Below are 23,905 nucleotides of genomic sequence, written 5' to 3' on the forward strand. Positions count from 1 at the left end.
CGGGGGGCCGGCCGGCGGGGCCGCGGCTGCTCACCAGGGCCGCCGGCCTCAGGAGCGCCCCCGCGCCGCCCATGCCGGCCCCGCTGCCGCCACCACGCCGGCTCCGCCTCGCGCCCCGGTCACCTTCCCGCTTCCCCGCCTCCCGCCGGCCCGGCCCCGCCTCGTCCCGGAAGACGCTGCGGGGTTCGCGCGGTGCGGGCCGCGGGCCTGCGCAAGCCGACCAGCCCCAGCCGCCGGAAGTCGGGCCGAGGAGCCGACCCCGCAGCCGCCTAGGGGGCCCCGGGGTGTGGAGGGCTCTCCGGCGCCCCCTTTGGTTCCCGCATGTCTCCGAATGACCCGCGCGGAGCATCGCCGCTCATTTCCTTGCCTGCGCCTCCCGGGCCCCCCAACTTGGGAGCGGGGACCCTGACCGGAACCGTTTTCTCTTGCGGAGCCTTAGGGCAGTGCTTCTAGAAGCGCGGTGCGGACCCATCTCGTCGCCTAGGGAGCTTGTTTTTTTTTATCGGATTCGCGCCTGGCCCAGGCCTACACATTACATTCTTATGGGTGGGGCACAGGTATCTGCGTTTTCAATATGCGGGGTATTTCGGGTATGTTGTGCATTCTGGTCTGTGAACTACTATTCCAAGTGCTTAAAGAAATGTTCATTGACCATCCCCCCATCCCCATCCCTTCCCAAGGCTCCCACGGATGGCACTCCCCCTCCCTTTCCCTTCAGTAAAGCCAGACAAAGCAGGGTCTCTTTGGATTTTTTTTTTTTTTTTTTTTTTTTGTAAAACATTCTTTTATTAAAAGAACAAGTGCTGTTTACGAACTGCCCTTCGTACAAATAACATCCGTTATACAAAGATACAAGATCCGGGTTATGCACAATTCCAGGCTTGGAGGTGGCAGGGGAGGGGCATTGCCTTTTGGGTTGAGGATATAAAGGAGGCTTTAGAAAGAATGAAAAAGGAGCCCCTGGGTTTGCAAACTGTAGCTTCCCCTCCCTGCTCCCCTAGGAAGGGTCTGCTACATTGAGACAGGCTGGGGCAGAAACGCGGGGGACAGGCGAGGAGCCAGGGTTTGGGTCTCCAGTCCCACCACCTAAGTCCCAAGTTGGGCTGAAGGACGTGACCAAAGGGCAATGAAGGCACCCCCCTCAGTCCCCAACTTTTCAGTAGATCAAGTCAAAGTGGCTGGGAGCCAGACACACTTTTAATCTGGTTTGATGTGACTGGAGGGAGCCAGGGTACTATGCCCCACTTTCCTGCAAATTCCCAATTGAAGTCACCTTAATCCCTCCAGGCACCTCTCCCCAGGAAATAAACTGGGATAAAGGAGAACTGGAAGCAAGCTGCCTACCCTTAACTCTGGCCCACCACACACCAAGGAAGATGCTGGAAGCTGGCAGGGGGAGCCTGTGCCTTTGAAAACTTGTCTGCATTTCCAGTTTGGGAAAGGGCAGTGTGGAGAAGGTCACCCTTTCTCAGAGCTGGCTTTCTCTTTCCCAGGCTCTGGCTCCCTTCCTAGGAGTACTTCCCTAGAACTCAGGACAAGAGTGGGCAGGGGTGCTCTCACCGGCCTCAAGGGAAGGGCGCCTGGAGGCAGCAACAGACCTAGGAGTCTGAGGGGAAAAACTCATAAAGAAATCGGAAAAACTTAGAGAAGAAAAGGCAACCTTTAAAGTGTCATTGTCTCTGGAGAGGATCCATCAGCTCTGAGCTAGGACAGTCAGTGCTTCACAGACACCCCCCACCCCGGCACAGCCCTGCACTCACACCACCCACGCGTCACACACACAGGGACAGACGGACAGCCACAAGGAGGCAGTGCAGTGGGACAGGAGAGCCGAGGACCGGGAGGCCAAGGTCCTGAGGGCTGGTCCTGGCTCTGTGCCTGAGCCCCTGCCCCTCCTAGGCTTGGAGCTATCACCTGTGAAGCAAGGAGCCGGCTCAAAAGACACCTAAAGACAGGTCCCCTCCAGCTCCGACATTCGTGCACTAGTTGTGACCTCAAGGCCAGAGAGCGGCTCTGCAGGCACACTGCAATCACACCTCTGCGCTGAGGGGGATGACATACTAAGCGCCACTCTGCATTTTCAAACTCCACTTCCGCCCTGCAAACCACAACCTTCCCCTCCCCTAGACAGAGCCATATATAAATCTGCACCCCTCTCTACTCCCCATCCAAATTCATCCTAGAAAAAGGGACTGAGCCTGGGAGCAGGGGTGGGGGCAGGGTGTCTTGGTAGCCATACCCCTCGCCCTGGGACCCCACTCCGTCATGAAGCGCTCCAGACCTTTCCTATTATAAAGCTCCCTCGAAAGAGGAAATGCACCACCGCTCTCATGCCCCCCTGCCCCAAATTGAGGCACAGCACCAATCCATACCCAGCCTGGGTCCCTTCTTCAAATCTCACCTGCCTTCCTGCCACTGCACCCCAGCCTGGGGAAAGTCAGAAAACAGAGACTCTTGGAGATGAGAACCCCAGACTCTCGGGTGCTGGAGGGAAGGGGAGGTCTTGGTTCCAGTGCGCTAAGTCATTTGGACCTCTCACTCTCTGCCACGGCGGCCTTGGGGTGGATTGACTTCCCTCACTGTCCAGAACAGAAGCTGACTTTGGCTGTAAGTGGGCCGGCCTTGGGCAAGGGTGTGGGTGTGAATGAGCAACTCTTCTAAGAATCTCTGAAGGTTATTTTTCTTTTCAGTGGTTTGGGGGCAGGGAGTTAAGACAGCTTAAGAGATGAAGATGAATAAAATGCTGAATTCTATCATTTCTTTCTAGCTGATATTTAGCGTTAATAAAAAGTGAGTATTTCTGAGGTCATCACAACTGCCTCCCCCCTCCCCCCAAGCCCTTGCAAGTGCCTAAGAAATTGCCTCTGAAGGATCCCACCCACCCCCTCCATTATCAGCTCCCTAACATCTTACAAAGTCTTATCAACGGGAATATTAATATTATTTTCAGTATCAGAAAAAAACCAGTTGAGCAGCACAGGCAAAAATATATCTGCACTACGTTTCTGTCATTGCCAAAAATATACACATCTTCTTTTCTTTATTTAAAAAACAAAACAAAACCAACAACGACAACAGAAACCCAAACAGAAACACACACACACACACAAATCCACACATGCAGAGAGACTGACTAGACGTGGTCATCAGGGAAGCTGGCCACGCTCCTCCTGGCTCCGACCCCAGTGCACCTGACACAGACACAGGCTTCAACCTCGCCCCCTCTCCTGGCTGTCCCACCGGCCCTCAACCTTGGCCACCAAAGGCTCTGGGCAGGTGGGGACTCCTTAAGGTGAGAATTGCCCACTACACCCCTGGGAAATAGCTGGTGGGTGAAGGGACAGTTGTAGGTCAGCACAAGCTTAAGTCTCCCCTGGTGGGTGGGGGTGGGGTGCGGGAAGGCAGGCTGGCTAATCCTGGGAGGAAGGTTTCACTAAAAGAAGTGGCACTTTACCCCCCTTGCCTCGTCCCCCAATCCCTGGGGCTCCCCTTTGCCAGGGAAGCAGGAGCAAGTATCAGTGGGGGAAGGGGAGCGTTGAGGGGGCACTGAGACCATGTGGAGTCTGGGGGAGGAAAGGCAGGATATTACCCTGATTCAAAGCCCCCCAGCCCCCAGTTACTCTCCAATATTGGAGTACGGTTCTGGTTTTTGTTAACCATTCGGGCCCCAGAGAGAGACCAAAGTTGGTGAGGTGAGAGGGTGCAAAAGAGCTGGGAGCGCCCCTCTGATACTGCCTCATCAGAGCACTGCTCCTATCCCTGCCCTCGGCTGCCCGGGCTCCAGGGGTAGACAGACAGACAGACGGACAGACACACGCACACGCATACACGCTCTCTGAGTCAGGCAGCTCCATCTCCCCACCCTCGGCACTCCTAAATCCAATAGTGCAAACAAGGGGCAGGGGATCGAGGGGGCTGGGCCGCCCACCCCCTGCCTTCCCCCAGCCCATCACTGGGGCCCACCCCCCCCAGAGGTAGGGAGGCTTGGGCCAAACTTGATGCCATCCTACCCCTTCTTTGGCCCCCTAGTCTGTGGGCTTTTACAAGCTCAGCTTGTGACCCTTGTCGGGGGCAGGGGAAGGGGCCCAGCGAGAAACAGTCCAAGGAAGCCCTCTTGCCATCTGCCCAAGTTGGGAAGAAACTGCAGGTCAAGTAGGGCCACCCCTTCTTCCACGAAAGACTTCCACACAAGGGCAGGCCCAGGGCCTAGCCCCCCACTTATCCCACTCAAGTGCTAATCCGTTTTACGTGGCGGGTTCAACCAACCCCCCACTTATGCCATGGCCCACTTTGCTCTCTGGGGAACCTCAAAACATTCGCTGAGAGGGAGGGCTCCTAGGCGGGCTTGGAGCCTGTCCTCCTTCTGAGCCCCTCACAAAGGCGCCAGTGCAGAGGGGGAGGGGGGCCAGATGGAAGGGGCTCCCCTCTCGGTCTCAGTCCTCGGCACCAGGAGCACCCCACACTCCCCGGGCCTCGGCACATGCTCTGGGCCGGGGCCCTCCAGTGTCTGGGTGCAGGTGCCCGCTCCAGGCTGGGACCCCTCAGACCAGGATCTGCCCCTCCACTTGGGGGGTCAGCAGGAGCCTGGGTGGATTTAGCCTTTTTCCTGGTTGGCTGAGGCTCCTTTGTCAGCAGTCTGGAAAAAGAGGAAGGAAGACTGGGGCTTTGGGAGGTGTCTGGTCCTAACACCCAGTTGAGAATAGCTTCCTGGGTCAAGAAAGCTGATGCTGGGTGCAGTAAGGGTCTGGGCTTTGGCGGTTGCACACCAGGGTCACCGTGTGTGTGTGTGTGTGTGTGTGTGTGTGTGTGTGTGTGTGTGTTTGGGGGAGTTGCCCTGTGTGTGTGTGTGTGTCAAGCAGGCATGTGCCAGCCGAGGGCAGCACACGGGCTCTGGCCCTTTGCCCTCAGAAGAAGGAGGGAGGGCCTTTCTTGAAACGCGGCAGGGGGGGGGGGTGGGGGGGGGTGGGGGGGGGGGGGGGGGGGGGGAAGGTGCCCTGCATAGGGCACCCAGCTAAGCAGGCATGTGCCAGCCGAGGGCAGCACACGGGCTCTGGCCCTTTGCCCTCAGAAGAAGGAGGGAGGGCCTTTCTTGAAACGGCCCACCCAGAGCATCATCTTCTTCTAAATGGGCCAATCAGAGAGCAAACAGCCTTTCCTAATGGGTCTCCCCAGAGGAACGCCGTTTTCTAATTGGTCCTTTCGCTATGAGCCCACGTGCAAAGTGTATCTTTCTTGGATCTGCAGGAGGGCACCCATGTGCTGGCAGAGGCCCTGAGGTCTAGAGCAGGGCACTCTGCTGCCCTAGGGGTCGCCTCCTTCCTCCTTCTGATGGTGCATCTGATGATGTACCTTCTGATGCTCCCTCGCTGCCCATCCAGGAGAGGGAGACAGGACCGTCCCTCTGCCCCCCGCCCGGCCCCTCCCCCAAGCCCGACACCTTACTCACCCCTCCTTTGGGGCCACTGCCACTGCCATCCGCCCCCGACAGGCTGAGGAAGGGGTTGGTCTGGGCAGTGAGGACTGGAGGTCCGCCTGCTGCCGCTACTGCCGCGGCCGCGGCTGCTGCGGCCATGAGACTTGTGTTGTTGCCGAGCGAGGGAGCCACCAGGGCTCCGGCGGGCAGCAGAGGTGGGGCAGATGCTGTGGGCAGCAGGCCAGGAGTGCCCGCGGACAGCAGCGGGGTGGAGCTCCCGGCCAGCAGGCTGGCCATGGGCAACTGGGAGCCCCCGGCCATCTGCAGCCGCTGCAGCTCCCGCTTCTGCTGGATCTGCTGGATCATCTGGTAGACAACAGTCTGGTGTTCCTGCAAGGGGGCCAGATTGCTTACTGGCCAGTGGTCCTCAGGGTCACCTTGCCCTCATTGGCCTGGGCCCCATCCTATCACACTAGGACCAAGAGGCAAAAGACCTGGGAGACAGTCAAGGTTCCGTCTAACTCCCTCCTCTGGGCCTCAGTCTCCCCATCCAGACAAGAAAGTGGTTGCACACCATCAGCGTTTGTCAGCTGGGGCACCACCAGCCAAGTGCAGCGGGTTTAACATCCCTGGCCCCACCCCCCCTCACGAAATCAATTCCTCAGTTGCTATGACAACCACAAATGTCCCCAGGGATGGTACGACCCCAAGTTGAGAAACACTGAATGAGGTCAATAGTGTTCAACTCCCCTCTTTTTCGTTTGTTTTTTCCCCTGAAGAGTCATTTATTTTTGCTTTGAATAGGCAAAGCATTTTCAGTGTTCCAAAACCCAAAGTGATTTATTAAGGCTTATCTTCAGAAATCTTGCTTTTACCCCTGCTGCCATCTAGCCTCTGTAGATAACCAATGGAATTGGTTTCTTATGTATCTTTCTCATGTTTCTTTATACGAAAATGAGTATCTTTCTGTTTTTTCCACTCCCTCCTTTTTAAAAGAAAGAATTCCTTTCCCCCAAAGGAATTCTTAGCAGAACTCAACACACAAGAAAGACCTAAAAGGGGCTGCTCTGGTTGAAGCGGTGTCTGTCACCTGCTCGGCCACCACCGCTCTACGCAGACCCTGAAGTTCCCCACTGAAGAGCCTTGGGGCTGGCATTGGAAACGCTCAGTACCCGAGGACTCACCACCCTCCAGATCCTCTCGCTAGGATGTGATCTGGGGCCACTACAGCATCCCTTCCCCAGTGCCCAGGGGCTCCCTGAGAGGAACCCTGATGCCCTCTGACCCCACATGACCCTTAGGGGCAATCTCCACCCAGCCTGGGGCTGCCCTCCCTGGGCTGGCCCAGACCCTCTGAGAGGGCCCTTCCAGCAGAGCTGGGGGAGGGGAGGTGGCCCAGGAAGGGAGGGCCATTACCGGGGTCAGCTGTGGGGACGCCAGGAGCTGCTGGAGCTGCTGGAGCTGCTGCTCTTGCTGCTGCAGGAGGTGTCGCTGCTGCTCGGTGAGGCTGAGGCAGGGGGACAAATCACAGACCATGGGAAGGGACAGCGGAACCCTCCTCGCCTGCTCCCCTAACTTCCCAGACTCCCTCAGACCCAGGTGGGGAGAGGCAGGATGTGCGATATTAGAGGACTAGAGCGAAACGGACTGAGCTCAGAGCGGACAGTGGGAGGGAGGCACGTCAGAGGGAAGAACTTTCCCAGAAGGAAAACCTAGGCTAGCTAGGGTACAAGGCATAAACAGACGACTTTGTCCCTGGAGAGCTACCATCCGCAGGGCACTCACATCTAACACCTAAGGAGAACCTGGGGTGACTAGATTCTAGACCCTGTTAAGATCAGAGGACAGCTTTCCTTCTGAGGAACTGTGGGTGTTTGGGGGATTCCCTCCCAGAGCCAGCCTCCCCCTTCCCTTCCCCAGACTGAGCTCTCCCTCACCTGTTGAGACAACCTGGCAGCTGCAGCGCGGGGGCCCCGCCAGCCTGGCTCAAGCCCGCGGGGTTGGGGGCGGCAGCCCCATTCAACCCCCCCAGGAGCCCATTGAGGGGCAGGGCCCCGCTGCCCGCCAGCCCCCCCAGCAGCCCCTCAGCCATGGGCATAGCCCCCAGCCCCGCTGCCCCGGGTGCCCGGCCTAGCCCATTCTGTGGCTGGGGCGGGAGCGGGGCAGGGCCCCCAGGCAGGGCCAGGGGCAGAGTAGCAGGGCTCTGCTGGAGCAGGGGCAGCGGTGGGGGCGTGCTGTGGAAGGACAGCGACGAGCTGCTGCGGCTTGGGCAGCCTGAGTGTGGGTCCTGGGGAGGGAGGGGGAAGGGAGGGGTCAGAGGGGCAGGGGGCCAGCATGACCTTTCTGGCCCCCGGCCCGGCACCCACCAGCATTCTCACAGAGCACAGCCACCACCCCCCTTCCCCCAGGCAGAGCCACCCAGGAAGAAGCAAGGCCCGGGATAAAGGCTAAGAATCCAAACAGTCTTCACAAGTCACTTCCTAGGGGCCCAGCACCCCTCACGATGCTTGTTTAACACTGAACACTGATGACGGTAGTGACCACCTGGTGAACCAGACCCAGGGTTCAGTGCCTGACCTGTGCTAACTCGTTACTGCCTTTTTATGAGTGAAACCACTGGTTCTCAGACAGGCTAAACAACTCTGCAGGCAGCTGGAGTGAAAGATGCAGGCTCAAATCCCACGTCCACAATTTAATGGCTTGAGTGGCTTCTCTGTTTTAGTTTCCTCACTCATAACATGGGGGTAAGAGGAGAACCTATTCCATACAACTATTGTGAAGATGAAACACACAAACCCTTTAAAAGTCTCAGCACAGGACATGACAAAGGGCAAGTATGCAACTAATGTCGGTTACTATTATGATTATTGTTGCCCAAGTCACACATTTAGAAAGTAGCAGGGAGAACAAGAACCCACTTTGTTTGATTTCCAGAACAACCACTATATAACAATAGCAACGGCTCCCCCAACCGCCAGCAATTACACGGGGATTATTTTGTGTGCAGCTACAACAAACTATAATAAACTCTTCACAAACACTTCTCAAAGAGGCCTTCCCTAACCACCTTATATTCAGAGAAGAATCCCACTCTCCATTCTTTCTCATAGCCCTCAAATTATTTCCATCTTAGCACTTTTCCTGATTTGTAATTATTTTCTTCGATTGAGCCTGTCTCCAGAAGCAAGGCTGTCCGATTTGCTCACTCATTGCTTAGCCAATGCCTGGAGCTAAGTAGGCACCTCATAATTATTACTTATTTAATGAAGGAATGAATGGGTCAGTCAACCAATTACTCAGCCCATCACTCCACCGTCCAGCCTCCAATAGCTGTAAAGTAGAGATGCGACTAGAAGGTCCTTGCACCTCCCCACTCCTGCCCGTCCCTCGTGCCCCTCCCCGTGGCGCCCACCTCGGAAGACGTGGACAGCGAGTTGTCCAGGCCCAGACTGTTCTTCCCCGGAGGGCTCTTGCTGGTGCTCAAGGAATCGCTGCTGCCGGCTGAGGGAGGGGGGATCACGGAAGGAGGTCAGGGGCTGGAGTCAGGGCCAGTTCCGACCGCACAGCAGAGGCCCCCATCCCCGGGCTGGGGGGGATTTCCCTCACCTTGGGGAGGCAGGCCATAGGGCCCAGGGACAGGGCCGTTGGTGGCAGGCAGGGCGGCAGGCAGGGCGGCGAAGGGAACAGAGAGTTGCACGTTGAGAATCTGCAGTCGCTCTTTCTTGGCCGTAAGGCTCAGGATCTGCTCCTGAAGCCTCTGGTTTTCCTTCTGCAGTGCATGCAGCGCCTTCAGCATCTCCACGACTGCAGACAGAAAGCGAGAGCGCCTGAGCCCCGCGGGCCTGGAAAGGCTGGGGGCGGGGCCAGGTGACCGGGGGCGGGGCCTGGAGGGGCGGGGCCTGGAGGGCGGGGCCTGACGGAGGAAATAGGACTGAGACCTAGCAGAGAAGGCGCCGGCTAGCGAGGGACTCAGGTGAGTCCTGGGGAGCCAGAGGTGTGAGGACCACGGGTGGGGCCTGAGGCTTGGGGTGGAGGCCAAGTGCTTGGCAGGGAAGGGGCGGGCGGAAGTTGGGGCTTAGTAAAATAGGGGCCAGGAGGTCGCGAGGGCCAAAAGCCCTGCGAAGAGGGGGCGGGCCCAGGAGCAGGACCCAGAGAGGGTTAAAGGCAAGGCCCGCGGTTGGCCAGAGTTAAGGCAGGGGCGGGGCCGCAGGAGGAACCTTAAAGACGTTTGGGGACCTGGGAGAGAAAGGTGACCGAGTCTGGGGTTGTCCTAGGACAGGTCACCCAGCCCGACGTCACCCCTTCTCACTGTTGACTCCGGCCTCGCCATCGCCCTGCTTCTCCAGCAGCTGCTCCATGTTAGTCGTTCCGGGGGCCGCTGGGTCCAACTGGCCGCCCCCGCAGGGTGCTGTCTGGTCGAAGAGTGCTGGGAGACTGCTGATGGGGGACCTGGGGTCAGAAGGGAAAACCGAGCCTCAGGCTTACCTCACTCCCCGACTCCAGTCTCCCTACCCTCCTCCTCCCGCCTTAGGGGTTTCAGTCATCCCCTCTGGATCCCACCCTCTCCCCCCCCCACACCCCGCGCCCGCCTCTCCGCCCTCTCCTCCCTCACAGTCCCTCCACCCCGCTCCCAGCCCCTCCCCCAAGCCGCCACTCTCTCCCTCACATGGAAGACAGACTCTCCTGGGGGGACGTCCCCCGACATCGGAAGCTGCAGTCCTCCAGGTCTGGCTCTTGGAAGGAGAGAGGGGGCAGGTATCAATCAGCGAGGAAGAGGTGCCGTCGGCCTCACAGTCCCCGCCTGGGAAGTGGGTGCGGGATCTGGGACCTTACCGCAGACCCCTTTCCCCAGGATCTCCCAACCCCAGAGATCCAGTTCTAGTTCTTAAGGCGCTGGGAGCCCTGGCTTGGAAACCCAGCGCCGTGGGAGGCAAAGCCATGAGATCTCGTCCCTTCCTCCTTCTCTAGGCAGAAAGTCTCCTGCAGCCTGGCTACTTTCAGATCCACCTCCCAATTTTTTTCCTGGAAAACTTACAACTTCAGAGTCTTAGAAACTTGGGGCCTACACAGTCCTGAGTTGAACTTGGATATGATACTTACTTGCTGTGTGACCGTGGGCTTGAAACTAGCCTCTCTGAAGTGATTGTTACGAGGATTAAAATAAGGTAGTAAATGTGAAGCGTCAACCTGAACCGTTTAGCTGCCATGCAGCAAGGCCTTAATTACTGTAGCTATTATAATCAGTTTTGTATGACTTTTATGTTAATAAACTAAAAAATTAGACGTCAAAACCCTCTGTTGGGCCACTGAATTCCACTTTGCGTTTTGGAAAAATACAGTCACCTACTCTGTAGGGTTCTCAGATTCGGCCCCCTTAAGGCTTACCTGAACTGGTAAGCCCCGCCCTCCAGCCGGCCAGGTGGTACCTCTGCACCAATCAGCTCTCTGGGGCTGGGGTGACTCTCCAGGGAGAGGGAGGGGCACTTGTGATCCGCCCCCTTAACTCCTAAATACCCAGAGAGCCTGTTGTCCAGCTGGTGGGATCTCTGTAAACTCTGATCCCAAGAACTCACTAAGAGGCCAGCAGGGAGCTAGGCTACAGCGGTGGAAGAACTAGGCTTGGAGCCAGGGTACCAGAATTTCAGCTGCTGCTCTCTGCCTTTCCCTACCCCAACTGCCTTGAGCAAGTCATTCATCTCTCTGCCTTTTTGTTTTGTGAGATGGAGCAGTATTTCTTCTGCCCTGTCCTGTCCCGCCTCCTCACGGGGGTTTTAATGTGAAAGTGTAGGTTTGTTGTGTGTGGAATGTTTTTTTGCAGGGTGGGCAATGGCCAGAGGGTGGGGGCAGCCAGATAGCCCTCCCATCCTTCCTGGGGTGACAAGCAGGTGACAGGTGCCCCTCAGGCCTTTGGGAAGAAAGGGGAATGGGGTCAGAGACTCACATACCTGTGTGGCTGCTCTCGGCTTGGGTGAGGAGGGGGTTAACGGCACCCATGGGGGTTCCAAAGATGTGGGTAGAAGGGAGACTAAAGGTGGAGCCAGCCAGAGAAAACACCTGAGGGAAAGGAGGTAGAGTCCAGCCTGGTGGTTATTCTTGGATCTAGAGCACAACTGTGTGCACCGGGGTGGAGGGGACCAGGTGTGCTGGGGAGGAGAGAGGACCAGAGAGAGGGAGAAGTTCTGGTGGTGATCAAGCCCAATCTCTCAAATTCCCATGGATAGCTGGGGTCCTCAGCAGGCTGTCCCCCACCTGCCCAGGGATGGCGGAGCCCAGGAGTAAGGCCTCACCTGAGTGGTGGAGATAGAAGCAGAGGAGGAAGGGAGGGTGCTGGTGAATGGGGAGCGGCTGAGGCGGGGCAAGGCCGAGGTCCCTGGGGGCCCCAGAAGGCTGGAGGAGAGGGGGGTGCTGCAGACAGCCCGCAGCATTCCACCACCGTGGGAGATGGGGTCCTTATTACTGGTGTAGATGCCTACAGGCACAAGACAAACACAGAGGGAAGCTCAGTCACCACTCCCCCACGCCCCACCTTAGTCAGGTGGCTGGAGCAGCCTCTCCCCAAGGAGAACACTCCCCTGGATCTGGCCACACACCAGTCTCACCCTCTTGCCGCAAAGATGTCACTTCTTGCTTGGGTGACATCTGCTTGCCATGCCTGCTTATTCCACTGCCCTGCTAAAGCCTGGAGAATTCCCCGTCTTTCTAATTCCCCAACCCAAACTTGGTTAAGTCCTGTTGGCAATCTCTCCCGCTACAACCATGCAGAAAATGGGTACGGGGGAGTGTCTCAGAGGTGACTGGCATCTGCATCCTTTGTCTTTTGGAGCAGTTTCTATCACATTTCCTTCTAACTGCATGTTTGTGCCTCTGTCCCCTCACTAGACTGGCTGGGCCCTGAGATACCCTCCATCCCCAAAGGGTCACTAACCTGCCCCCAGCAGGGGGGACTCCAGGCTCAGGCTGGGCAGGCTCCCGGAAGGCCCAAAGGTACGGGAGGCCAGACCACCCAGGCCAGAGCTGACGAGGGAACCTCCGGAGAAGGGTGAGGCAGCAGTGGCGGTAAAGCCAGCCAGCTGGGCCCCGGGCAGGGAGGGGAGGGCCGGGCCCCCGGTGCCCTCCTTGTTGCGGCTGCCCTTGGGACGGCCTGGCCCGTGTCGGCTCCTCTTGCTGGCTTTGTGCTTCTTCTCTTTCAGGCCTGTCTCGGGGGTCTCCTCAGCAGGCACAGGGGCGGCGCTCAGTGTGGGCATCCGCTTGTGGGTGCCTGCTGAGGCCCCAGAGCCCGAGACGTGGGGTGACTTATAGTCCCCAGGGGACGGGGCCCGGGCCCGGCCCGAGCTGGAGGTGGTGGTGGAGAAGCGCATGATGGGCCCAAAGCCAGAGAAGACCACCTTCTGCTCAAAGAGGTCAGCCTTGGGGGGCTCGGGGGCTGAGGGAGAGGGAGGAGCGGAAGGGGGGTGTGCTGTGGGCTTAGAGTACTTGTCCTCCTCTGGCTGCTCCAACTTGGGGAATGCGGAGAAGTCAGGGGAGCTCTGCAGGGACGAAACTGCAGAGGGGGAAACGGAATTACAGCTGGACCCCAGATCCCCCGCCTCCCTCCAGCTCCCAGTGTGCACTAGTAGAGAGAGCTCTGGTCAGGGGATGGGGAAGCTGAGTTTCCTGTCCCAGCTCTGCCACTGTCTCTGTGTCCTGGGACGAGTGTCCCCGCCCTCCAGCTTTCCCACCTGTGATAAAGTAGGAGGAGACTAGCTCCCACCCTGGTGACCTCACTCGATGACTACAGAAATTACAGGAGATTAGAGTTGGTGCTTTAAAAATGGTACCTGACAGCCTAAGTGCAGGGGATAATGAATATGGTTATGGGGGTTGGAGAGGTGGGCCCTGAGGGAGACCAGAGGGGAGTTCCACCTCGAGAGGAGAGGGCTGAGGGGAGGGTGTGGAGAGGAGTCACTTGGGGGGGATTCCCCCCACCCCAACCAATTTAGGAAGCAAATGAGCCGCAAACCAACATCAAAAGGCCCTTGGTAGAAAAGCTCAGGGCCAAAGACTGTCCCGCTCCCAGCCTCCTCCGGGATGCCCACACTCACCTGCAGGCTGGAAGGGCCCCCCAGAGGAGGAGGAAGAGGAGGAGGAGGAAGAGGAGGAGGCGGAGGTAAAGCTGCTCACACCTTTCCCACTGCTCAGCTTCTTCCCCTTGTGACTCAGGCCATGGCTGGAAGACTTTTTCCCCTTTGAGTCCCTGCTGCTTTCAGAAGTCTCCTGAGTGCTGGCCTCATGGTGGGAGGAGGAGGAAGCTGAGGAGGAGACCTGAGGGAAGGAGGAGAGGAAGGCTCGAGGCCGGCTCCCAGGGTCGGGGCTCACCCTGACTTGAGAGTGGAGGAGGACACAGGACCTAGGGCTCTACTGGGAGAGCCCAGAGTTAGCTTGAGGAAGGATCTTCGGGCAAGGGGATAGTGGCAGGAGCTCCTAGACCAGGGAGATGGGGAGGCAGCTCTGTAACTTCTGGGTGTGAAGAGTTGGGAGCTCTGAACCCAAGAAACTGTCTGTCCTTCACCTCGGGCAGGCGAGAGATGAAAACAGTCCCAGAGCCTGTACTGATGCACGTATCTTCTTAGTCACTCATTTAAGAAATACTTAGGCCTAAGAGGGCTGGACTTGTGTTGGGAAGTGGTGTACGCAGGGAAGAGGAACTCCGAGGAGAATGGGCTGCCCTGGCCCCTTTCCTGGGCCCTCCAGTCCCCACCACTCCCTCCATGCTCACCCCCAGATGCAGCCACCTGGCCGACAGCCCGCTCCCTGGCCACTCCATGCCCTTCCTAGACAACCTGAGCTTCCATGCCCAGCCCTCTGCCCGGGGAGCCTAGCCTTCCTCTTCCCGGGAAACGTCTTCTCCTTCCAAATCCAGCTCGGGAGCCCCCTCTCCCGTGAAGTCACCCTGTAGCTACCTGGGGTGGAACAAATCTTTCTGTCCTCTTATTTCCCGGGTATCGTGTACCCACCCACATCAGCCATCAGGTGCCACACTGTACTGCAAGATACGGTCCCCCATGTCTGAGGGCGGCAGCAGTGGCTGGAAGAGCGGGGTCTCTGGGGTCTGTGAGCCTGGTGGGTTCTGCCGTTTACCACCGTGTTATGTTGTGTGGTCTCAGCCTCACCGAGCTTCAGTGTCCTTATGGGGCTAAGTATGCCTATTTGGAGAATTACGAGGACCACAATGCCAGATACATAGTATGGGGTCGATACTGATGATGATGCTGATGGCATGGCTGCTAGCGATACACTGCAGAGACAGTGTCCTGTGGTGGTTAAGAGAACAGGCCTTCAAGCCCAACTGCCCGGGTTCAAATCTTGACTCCACCACTCCCTAGCTGTGTACTTTTAGGCAAATTACTTAACTTCTCTGTGCCTCAGTTTCTTCATTTATTAAATTATTAAATGGGGTTAATGAAATACCTACTTCGTTGGATTATTTTGAGGATTAAATGAGCAAATCCCCCAGGCATCCCCTCCATCCCCCTGTTCCAGAAGGGAGCCTGGCATGTGGTGAGTGAGTTAGGGCTCTGTATTACTACCAGGGATGGCTTTTCCTCCTGGTGGAGACCAGGTATTCAGTAAATGGACAAATGCCAGAGGGAGGATGGATGGGAGAACGAGAGCCACCCTGTGCTGCCCCTTCCTGGGCGGAGCCCTGGTCTCTTGTCTTTTTCTTTGTTCTTTTCAACAGCTGGAGTTCTGAAGGGAGCCAGATGTGGCTATGAGAGCAAGGGAGGAGAGGGCCCAGGGGGAGGGGTGGCTGAAATGTTGGGGTGGGTGGAGGGGGATGGGCAGAATGCTCCAACACATCCAAAGGGATGCCCGGCCACTGGGATAACTCCTAGATCTCTGGCCCTCTCTTTCCCCCTGCCTGCAAACCCCAGGGAAAGACCAGAGGGCACAGACATCAAGCTTTTCCAGGTGAGTCCTGGGCAGCAGGGAGGGGAGAGGGTTACTGGGACAGTTGCCACAGCAACATCACCCTGGAAACCTGATACCTGAGCCTCCTGCTAAGATGCCCAGAGCTCTGCCAACCTCCTGAGGCCAGTGGGGGTGAATGGGGCAATAATGGTGACAGGAGGAGGCAGTGTCTCCAGGCCCCTGTTCTCCTTCCATGGGCAGGACGGGCTGGAAGGAGGGGCAGGGAGGGTTGCTCTGGCTTGGATTAGCCATTCCCTGGCCTCGGGTAGGGGCTGCTGGTTGCTTATCCAGATGTTGCCAGTTTCTGGAGTCAGGCCTGACATGCCATGCCCCTACCGGGAAGGTGGGATCAGTGGGGGTTTCAGGGTGTGGTCCACAGGCCTGCCCCGCAAGCCATCGAGGGCCACACTTTCAGTCCCTCCGGCCGGCATGGAGCGGGCTTTTGGTTAGGCGACAGGCTCTGGGCAGCCTCCTGATGTGGAGGAGGGATGAGAGTGAAGGGGTCCCCTCTGCCTCTCTTTGGGGAAATGGGCCCCAGAAAATCAGAGAAACACCATGAGTACTGTACCTGCAGACAGGAGCCCAGTGCTGAGGCCCTCTGTCTGGACAGAGGCAGATGTGAACATCTGGCAGGCAGCAGGCAGGGTGGTGCCCCCCACCCCACCCCTACTCTCCTGGTTGGTCAGTGATTGGTGGGGCTGAGAAGCAGAGGCCCCTCCTGGGCTAGAACAGGAGTAGGGGGGGTGGTGGGGAGCAGAGGCATGTTAACCTGAAGCTGCGGAGGTGCCCAGGGGTGCTCACCCTGACCCCTCACCCCGTGCCTCCCTCCCGCTGCTGCAGCCATCCCTCCGGGGTGTAGGCAGCAGTACCTTGTCAGCAGTGGGGACCACAGGTGGGGTGAGGATGCTGGGGGGTGACTCAGGCCGCTTCTTGTGCTTCTGTTTAAGGCGTTCTTTGTCCTTTCGACTCTGGGGAGGAAGAAGGGACCGGAACTGATGTTGGGGAACAGTCTGGGTCAGGATAAACACAGCACATGCATGTGGGGAGTGGGGTCCTTTCAAGGGTGAGGCTTTGTGGGCACCATCTCCCCCTATGGAGGGACTGGGGGACTTTGGCGGGACAGGAGTGGCCCAGGCAGGTTCCTCTGAGAGCCGACAGCCCTTCCCCCTCCTCCTCACTGCCTGCTAAAAATAGCCTGTCCCATATCATGCCAGTGACACAGAGCACCACTCATGTGAGCACACACCCGGGACACGGAGCTGTGCGGAGGGACGGGAGCCGGGCACACTGTGACGTGTGGCGGGGACGCGGGCATGTGCACTTACAAACTGGACCGACACGTGGCTAGACTGTGGTGTGTGTGCAAATGTTGGGGACACTGTCGTGTCACGGGGAGGACAAGGAGGAAGCACACAGATACAAAGAGCCCCAGGGAAGCCAAGCCTTCACCTCACCCTCCGTGACCCTCACATGTCACTTCCTCAGTCCCCTCTCTGCCCTCAGTGGCCTCAGAGGAAGGAAGGGGGTAGGCCCTATGGCCTTCCGGATACCTGTGGTGGCTTCTTGAAAGAAACAGGTGTTTGTGAGCGGGCAGGAGGGGTAGAGGGAGAAGACTTTTACCTTCTTCTGGCCCCTCTCGTGGTGGGAAGGGTGCTTCTCCTGCTGCGTGGATGGCGAGGCCGACCTGCTCCTCCGGCCAGCGATGAAGCCGCTACCGCCTCCCCCTGTGCCTCCCCCTCCTCCGCCGCCTCCCCCGCTCGTGTGCCGGGATGTCTTCTGGGGAGAGAACCGAGAGGAACTGCCATACACCCTCCTCTCACTAGCCTAGGGAAAGGTTCCTGAAGATCAGGGACCCCCCACCCCAACCCTGCCTGTCACTAAGCGGACCCTGTGTCCTTAATGATACTCTGCTCAATGGAAGTGCATTCCCTAGACTGGAATCCTAGTTTCCCCGCTGGCTTGTCCAGTGCACAAGATTCAGCAGCAACTGAGGCCCAGAAGAGGTGGGGCGTCTTGGCCCAGCAAGGCACGGATGGAGGTAGGCCTCTCACTCTCCGCCCACCTCTTTTCATGGTGCCCTCTTGGCCCCTCTCAGGCCTTGGGCCACGGCCCACCACCACCTCCTTCCCTGGGGTGGAGGACATACAGGACAGCCCTCATGGGAGCCCTGCTCCCCTGTACTCCATACCCCATCCTCTCCTCCAGACACCTTGCTCCAGCCATCACCCCTTCTCCTTTGTTCCTGGCCCTCCACCAAACACAGTGGTTCCTTTTGTCCCAAAGGACCTGCTGCCCTTAAGAAGTGGGGTGGGGGGCTTCCCTGGTGGCGCAGTGGTTGCGCGTCCGCCTGCCGATGCAGGGGAGCCGGGTTCGCGCCCCGGTCTGGGAGGATCCCACGTGCCGCGGAGCGGCTGGGCCCGTGGGCCATGGCCGCTGAGCCTGCACGTCCGGAGCCTGCGCGTCCGGAGCCTGTGCTCCGCAGCGGGAGGGGCCGCAACGGGGGGAGGCCCGCATACCAAAAAAAAAAAAAAAAAAAAAAAGAAGTGGGGTGGGGGGAGTAAACATCCATAAGAAAAACCCAAACAACCCTTGTGCTGCCATTCCTCCCAGCCAGGGCCTTGGACTCCCCACTGCCTGGGCTGATGGCTTCACCTGTCCTAGACTTATAGCTGTTCCCTCTAAGGTCACCCACTACCTCCCAACTGTCAAATGCAAGGACTAATTTCAGGCCCCGTCTGACCCCATCCCTCCCCAGCGGTGGGCACTGCTTCTACTCTGCTGAGCTCTAAACTCCCCACCTCATGGTTCTCTTCACACCTGAGCCCCCTACCTGATGGGCACCCGGGGATTCCAGCCCCAGCCTTATACACCTGGGGCTGCCACTACCACCCTGCCCAGGGTCCTCACAGCCGCCAAATCTGAACATCTCCACTTGGCACCTCCTATGAACCAAACCGAGCTCCCAACCTTGTCTTAAGTCGATATCAAACCCTGCACCTAGATGACCCCATGACTTATGATCCTAAGTAGGACACTTCTGAAAATGAAAGGGGGAGCTATTAATAATTATACCAGGGCAAAAGGCACAAACTGGAACTCTCTGGGGCAGACCAGGACATATGCTAGCCCTACAGAAGCCTACTGCACCACCTGTTCACAGTACCCTCAGGTGCTCAAGCCCCACCCACCCAGCACTGAGAGCCTGGATCCTATGTGCCACCCTCAACTCCTCCTTCTCAGCTACCCCGACATGTAGGCAAGTCTATCTAGAAATGGTTCTAGAACCCAGCTTCATTCCTCCATCCCCCCGCCTTTCTCGCAGCTGTCTCCCAGCCGCCGCCCTGGCCCTTCAGATCTGGCTTCACAGTGGCTGCCAGGGTAATCTTCCTAAAACACAAATCTGCTCATGTTACCCTCTTGCTTTCAAGCAGCGTTACAAGCCTGTGGGCTGGGGGTGAGGTCCAAGCTGCCTTCCCAGTCAGGCCACAGCATACCTCTCCAGGATACCCCACAGCTTCTGGAAATGCACGTCTCTCCACAAACATGGACTAGCACCCCTTCTCCCACCTCTCCTTGGGCCCCTGAACCTGGGGCAGAAGCAAGTCCAGCTCTGGCCCTGCTTGAGCTTTTTCGCCTCATCTCCTGCCTTGTCCCTACCACACACCCTGTTCTGCTGCTTATGAATGCTCTTTCTCATCTCGGGGCTTTATCCATGCCAATCCCTCTGCCTGGGATTCCTTTCTCTCTGTCTTTGCTTAGCAGGCTCCTGAGGAGCTTCAGACTGTCTGTTCTGAATCCCACACACCAGCTGTGAGATAAATAACATAATCTTAGTGGGTCTTAGCTTACTCATCCATAAAAACGGGGAAATGCAGTACACCTAGTTCTTAGGGTTTTGGGGAAGATCACACAAAAAAACACACATAAAGAGATTAGTACAGAGGCTGGGACACAGCAAGTCCCACAAATGTTGGCTCAGCTTAAATGCTGCCTCTTCCTTGAAGCCTCCCAGACTCTGACAGGCAGGGCCTGAGCTCCGTCCTCTGGATGGAGCCTGGTTCGGCTCTGATTCACACCCCTCAACTGTGCTTCAATTATTCCTCATCCAGTGGTGAGCTCCTCAAGGGCAGGGACATAGTTCCTTCCACGTCTGTCCTCCCAGCACCAGGCACTGGCCTGGCCTGGAGCCCATACCCTCTAAACCATGGCTGACTGACCCACTCATGCCCAGATGAAACTCACCATTTTGCTGAAGTGGTATTTGCAATAGCCACAGTACTTGACATTGTCGACCTCCAGCACTTCCTCCTCACACAGCAGGCCTGCCATTTGGGCACTAACCAAGAGAGGTCAGCCTGAGAAGGGTGTGGCCACAAACCAGACCTGCCACCTCCCTTGCACCCTCCTAGATCCCTGCTGGGGTGAGGCCAAGACCACCCAAGGAAAGCACTGCCATCATCTCCAAAGACACAGCAGCTCGGATGAAGCTATTTGACAGCCACCCATGGCAAACCTCGGAGGGGGTTGGTACAGCTGGCTAGAGAACCCTTCGGGGTGGGCGCAGGGCAGGCGGGGCTCTCACCAGGTGACATGGAAAGCTTGTCGACATCCGTGGCGGTTACAGGTCATGCAAGCTCCTGAGGCTGCCTTGCTCTCCCGGCCCTGCTCCTCACAGATGTAACATGTCTGCAGGATACAGTACAATCGTGCCCTCCTCCCTTCCACCTGAGGGATCCTTTGGTCTCCCCCCTCAATTCCATCCTCTCCACATGATCCTAAGTCAGGGGTACCCAAAAGCACTTTTGGTGATGATGGAACTGTTCTCTACTGCACTGTCTGATACAGCAGTCACAAACCACATAGGCTATTGTGCACTGGAAATGTGGCTAGTGTGCCCGAGGAACGGAATTTTAAATTCTATTTCATTTTAATTAATTTACATAACCACATGTGGCCAGTGGCTACTATACTGGACAGTGCAGTCCTTGGATGGTGAGCCCTATAAGGCCAGGGACTGTGTCTGCCTTCCTCACTGGTGAGCTCATCCCCACCTCTGGGCCTTTGCACATGCTATTCCTTCTGCCTGGTACCTGGAACTCTCCCCCCTCATCAAGGATGGCTCCTTCTCATCCCCCAGGGCTCAACCAAAATGTCTCTTTCCTTGACTACTTTATCTAAAGTAAGCCCCCCCGCCCCCCCGCAGGGTATCTTTTATTTCAGTACATTGTTTGTTTTCTTTACAGCACTTAACACAAGTTGCATTTACTTTATTTGCCTGTTTATTGATATCTATAGTCTTCCCCCACAGAAGTGTGAGTTCCATGGGGCGGGGAGCACACCTGTCTTGATCAATCTGAACACTATGTGTCTAGAATCTTGCCCCAGTTTTGGCACATAGTAGGCAGTCAGTAAAATGTGCTCAATGAATGAATAAGTGAACTGCTCGCTAAGGCCTACCTTCAGGCAGTACTTCTGCAAGGGAGCCTACTATTTCACTAGAGTTCCAGAGCACGAGCGTGAATCTATCAGTGGAAGGTGCCTACCCACCTCCTGAGTTCCCCGAAAGTGTAGGTTGGACAGAATCAAATTACACTGGATGAAGAAAGGGCTGGAGGGACCCAAGAATGGTTGGCTAGGGAAGGGACTGGTATGGGGCACGGTAGGGGCCGCTGACCTTGTTGAAGCGATCATGAGGCACGTACTGCAGCACGATGGGCTCCATGGTGAGCACGTTGGCAAACTGCACCTCAGGGATGTAGAGGGCACACACCACGTGGGCCCAGCCTGGGGCAGTGTGGGGCTGGCCTCAGCTGCGATGGCGAGCCCAAGACCCCCACCTCTCACAACCCGATACTGCAGATGGTCCCCTCCTCCGTGGCCTTCCCATCAGACTCCACTGCCAGCCAGGGAAGGGAAGGGAAACCAGCCTCTGCATTCCACCCCCACCCGCACACCACTCCTGCCTTCCCAGACCCTGCTCAGGGGGCCTTGCTGACCTCAACAGATGAGCCCTGGGGCTCAACACCCCCCTCACCTCCATTGTCAGTCCTCTTCAATGCCCCATCTTTGTGTGGGCACAGCTCACACCTCTGCCAATAAAAGGGGGCACAGGGGTTTGGGGGGTGGGCTTTCCCAAAGGGGGTGGGGGATCTGCTGAGCTGGGCCCTCCCTGAACACATTCAGAGGGCCCCAGGATGTAATGATAAGATGTCTAAGAAGGAACTGGTGGGGGTACAGAGAAAACAGGATTGACCACGAGTGATCATTGTTGAAGACGGGTGATCCACATCAACATAAGGTTAGTTATAGCATTCCCTCTACTTTTGTACAGGTTGGAAACTTTCCATAATAAAAAGCTCAGACAAACAAACAAAAATAAAAGGCCCCGTGCCTGAGGTGACGCAGAGTGAGGGATAAGCTGAGGGAGAGATGGGGTTGGTGATAGGTGTGCAGGAAACAGGAAATCCTGTGTGACAGTCCCACCCCAGCCTCAGCCTCAGAGTCCCCTAGTTCGGTGGGGAGTGGGGGGATGCTCAGGTGTACAGGAGGGGAGACAGGAGTCTCAAACTCACCACCCTGGCTGCTCGCTCCTGAGATTCACATTTCCTGCAGAACCAGGGTCCTGTTGGCACCTGGACGATGCCATAGCAAGCTGGGGATGAGGGAGAATCACCAAGCAAATCTGTCACCAGTGGCTGTTCCCAGAATAACTGGGGGAAGGGGGTGACTCTAAGGAACTAGGCCAGGGGGCTGTTCCCAGCCTGGGGGGCACTCACTAGACAGCAGGACCACAAGGAATGCCCAACAGCACGCAGCCAGCTTTCAACCACACAACCAAGTCCTCCAAGCAGAGGTGGGAAGTCTGAGTCCTTGACCTTAAACTTCTAGAAGATCCTCCCCTCATGCCCTTTCTGTACCCAGCTTTCTGTTTCCCAGCTCCTGCCAGGACCAGTCCTCATCATCAGGAAGAGAAAATCAGAGGAACAACATTTACGATAGACAAACGCGTTTTGTTGTTATTGGGGGGGGCATTTCTTAAAGGGCCAGTAATGGAAGAGGCGGGGAAGTCGGGGGTCTAGGGAGCTCATCTTCTGCCACTAACTATAATAGGTACAGCTCAAAAGTCAAGGCCAAGGGCAGGTGCAGTGCAGGTAACCAATAGGAGAGTGGCGGGAAGACCCGACAGCGACAGGATTAAGGGCTGTCCCAGGAAGAGGGGGGGCCAGCTGGCTGTGCCAGACAGGCGGGAGATGCCAGTCTGCGCCCTCGGCAAGATTCCTCAAGGAGTTAACTCCCGAACCATGTGCTGCTGGGGGAAACTCCAAACCTCCCTCTTCTCGATTCCCGGCCCCCTGCGCAACCTCTCTCCTATCTGCAACTCTTCCCGGGAGGATTTTAGGAGTCCCCTCTCCCCTGGGACTCTTCTCCTCCCTTTCCAATTCCGCTCCTCCCAGTATCCGGAAGCAGGAGGGGAGGATGACCCCCCCCCCTTGACCTCTCCCTCCGAGAGCCGGGACCAAAATAACCGGGCGGGAGGGGACACCTCGCAGGTAAACATTCTCCAAGCAGCCCCGACACTGGCGGTGTGGGGCGCGGAGAGTGCACTCATTGGCCCCTAGACTGTCCCCAAACTCCCTCAACTTGGGGTGGGGGGCGCGGGACTGGAACAATAGGCAAGAAAACAATGCCTGACCCGGTCCTCCAGGACCGGGCGGGGGCAGCCCCCCGACTCCTCCCTTCTCTTCAGGTGGGGTGGGGGAGGGGCGCCCGAGCCCCGGGAGGTCTCCAGAGGGCGCGGCCGGGGGCTCCCTGCCCACGCCGCCCCCTGGGTCCCTCCGCCCCCCCGCGGGCCACCCCCGTACCTTGGTGGACAGCCACGCTGCACGCGTGCCCATCACAGTAGACCAGCGGATTCTCGGCCCAGCCCCTCTCGTCCGAACATACGCAGCAGCCTCCTACCATCTCCTTCATACTCCCATGAGCTCCCTCCGGGGCTGGGGCGGGGGGCCGGCCGGCGGGGGTCGGGGGTCAGGGGGGGAGGGGGGGAGCGGGGGGCCGCGCGCCTCCTCGCTCCCTCCTCCTCCTCCTCCGCCGCCGCCGCTTCTTTTCTTTGCCTCCTCCTTCCTCCTCCTCGGCGTCCTCCTCCTCCTCCTCCTCGCTCGCTCTGTCTGGCCGCCCCCCCCGCCGTGCTCTCGCCCTCATGCCCCGACGGGCCCCCCCCACCTCAACAATGAGACCCGCGCGCCGGGCTCGCCCCCTCCGCGCCGCACGCCCAGCTACCAGGGCCGCCCGGCCGCCGCGCAGCCCGGGCCCGGCGGGGGAGGTGCCGAGTGGCACATCGCGGGCGCCCGCCCGCCCCGCGCCGCCCGCTCACGCGCCGCCTCCCCGGCCCCCCTGCCCGGCCGCGGCAGCCATGGCCGCGCGCCTCCGCTCGCTCGCTCCCGGCCCGCCCGCCGCCCGCCGCCGGGTAAAGTCTTAGGTTCAGGAAACAAAGCCTGGCTTGGTAGGGAGCTTTTCTCTCGCTCGCTCCGCGCCCATTCTCCC

At 58.0% G+C, this 23,905-nt stretch overlaps 1 protein-coding gene across 3 annotated transcripts; it reads right to left on the reverse strand.

Moving 5' to 3' along the window:
* Nucleotides 1–282: 282 nt before the first annotated feature.
* On the reverse strand, nucleotides 283–23,493 carry MLLT6 (MLLT6, PHD finger containing). Of its 3 annotated transcripts, none has more exons than XM_028485455.2 (20): nucleotides 23,224–23,493; nucleotides 21,934–22,013; nucleotides 21,396–21,450; nucleotides 21,036–21,145; nucleotides 19,944–20,047; nucleotides 19,604–19,697; nucleotides 16,982–17,134; nucleotides 16,231–16,329; nucleotides 13,495–13,714; nucleotides 12,339–12,953; nucleotides 11,701–11,882; nucleotides 11,359–11,467; nucleotides 10,080–10,146; nucleotides 9,723–9,862; nucleotides 9,020–9,217; nucleotides 8,826–8,914; nucleotides 7,351–7,700; nucleotides 6,830–6,920; nucleotides 5,447–5,803; nucleotides 283–4,636 (listed from the first exon to the last, which is right to left on the reverse strand). In XM_028485455.2, exons 1-20 carry the CDS (start codon nucleotides 23,330–23,332, stop codon nucleotides 4,595–4,597), a joined length of 3,264 nt encoding a protein of 1,087 aa, XP_028341256.1. In that variant the 5' UTR covers nucleotides 23,333–23,493; the 3' UTR covers nucleotides 283–4,594. The 3 variants fall into 3 exon arrangements, with proteins under 3 accessions (XP_028341256.1, XP_023986144.1, XP_028341257.1); XM_024130376.3 differs by having other exon boundaries at nucleotides 16,982–17,137; XM_028485456.2 differs by lacking the exon at nucleotides 7,351–7,700 and having other exon boundaries at nucleotides 284–4,636; nucleotides 16,982–17,137; nucleotides 23,224–23,492.
* Between the last annotated feature and the right edge of the window lie 412 nt (nucleotides 23,494–23,905).

The sequence above is a fragment of the Physeter macrocephalus genome, unplaced genomic scaffold (assembly GCF_002837175.3).
Source record: "Physeter macrocephalus isolate SW-GA unplaced genomic scaffold, ASM283717v5 random_404, whole genome shotgun sequence".
Taxonomy (NCBI): Eukaryota; Metazoa; Chordata; class Mammalia; order Artiodactyla; family Physeteridae; genus Physeter; species Physeter macrocephalus.

What these genes read in the sequence shown, in the direction of transcription:
- MLLT6 (XM_024130376.3), bottom strand. Translation starts at nt 23,332, where the DNA reads ATGAAGGAGATGGTAGGAGGCTGCTGCGTATGTTCGGACGAGAGGGGC. An exon ending in TGGCGAGGCCGGAGTCAACA is followed by an intron (nt 9,218 to 9,722) that starts GTGAGAAGGGGT and finishes TTCTGTCTGCAG; the next exon opens with TCGTGGAGATGCTGAAGGCG. An exon ending in CTATGGCCTGCCTCCCCAAG is followed by an intron (nt 8,915 to 9,019) that starts GTGAGGGAAATC and finishes CCCCTCCCTCAG; the next exon opens with CCGGCAGCAGCGATTCCTTG.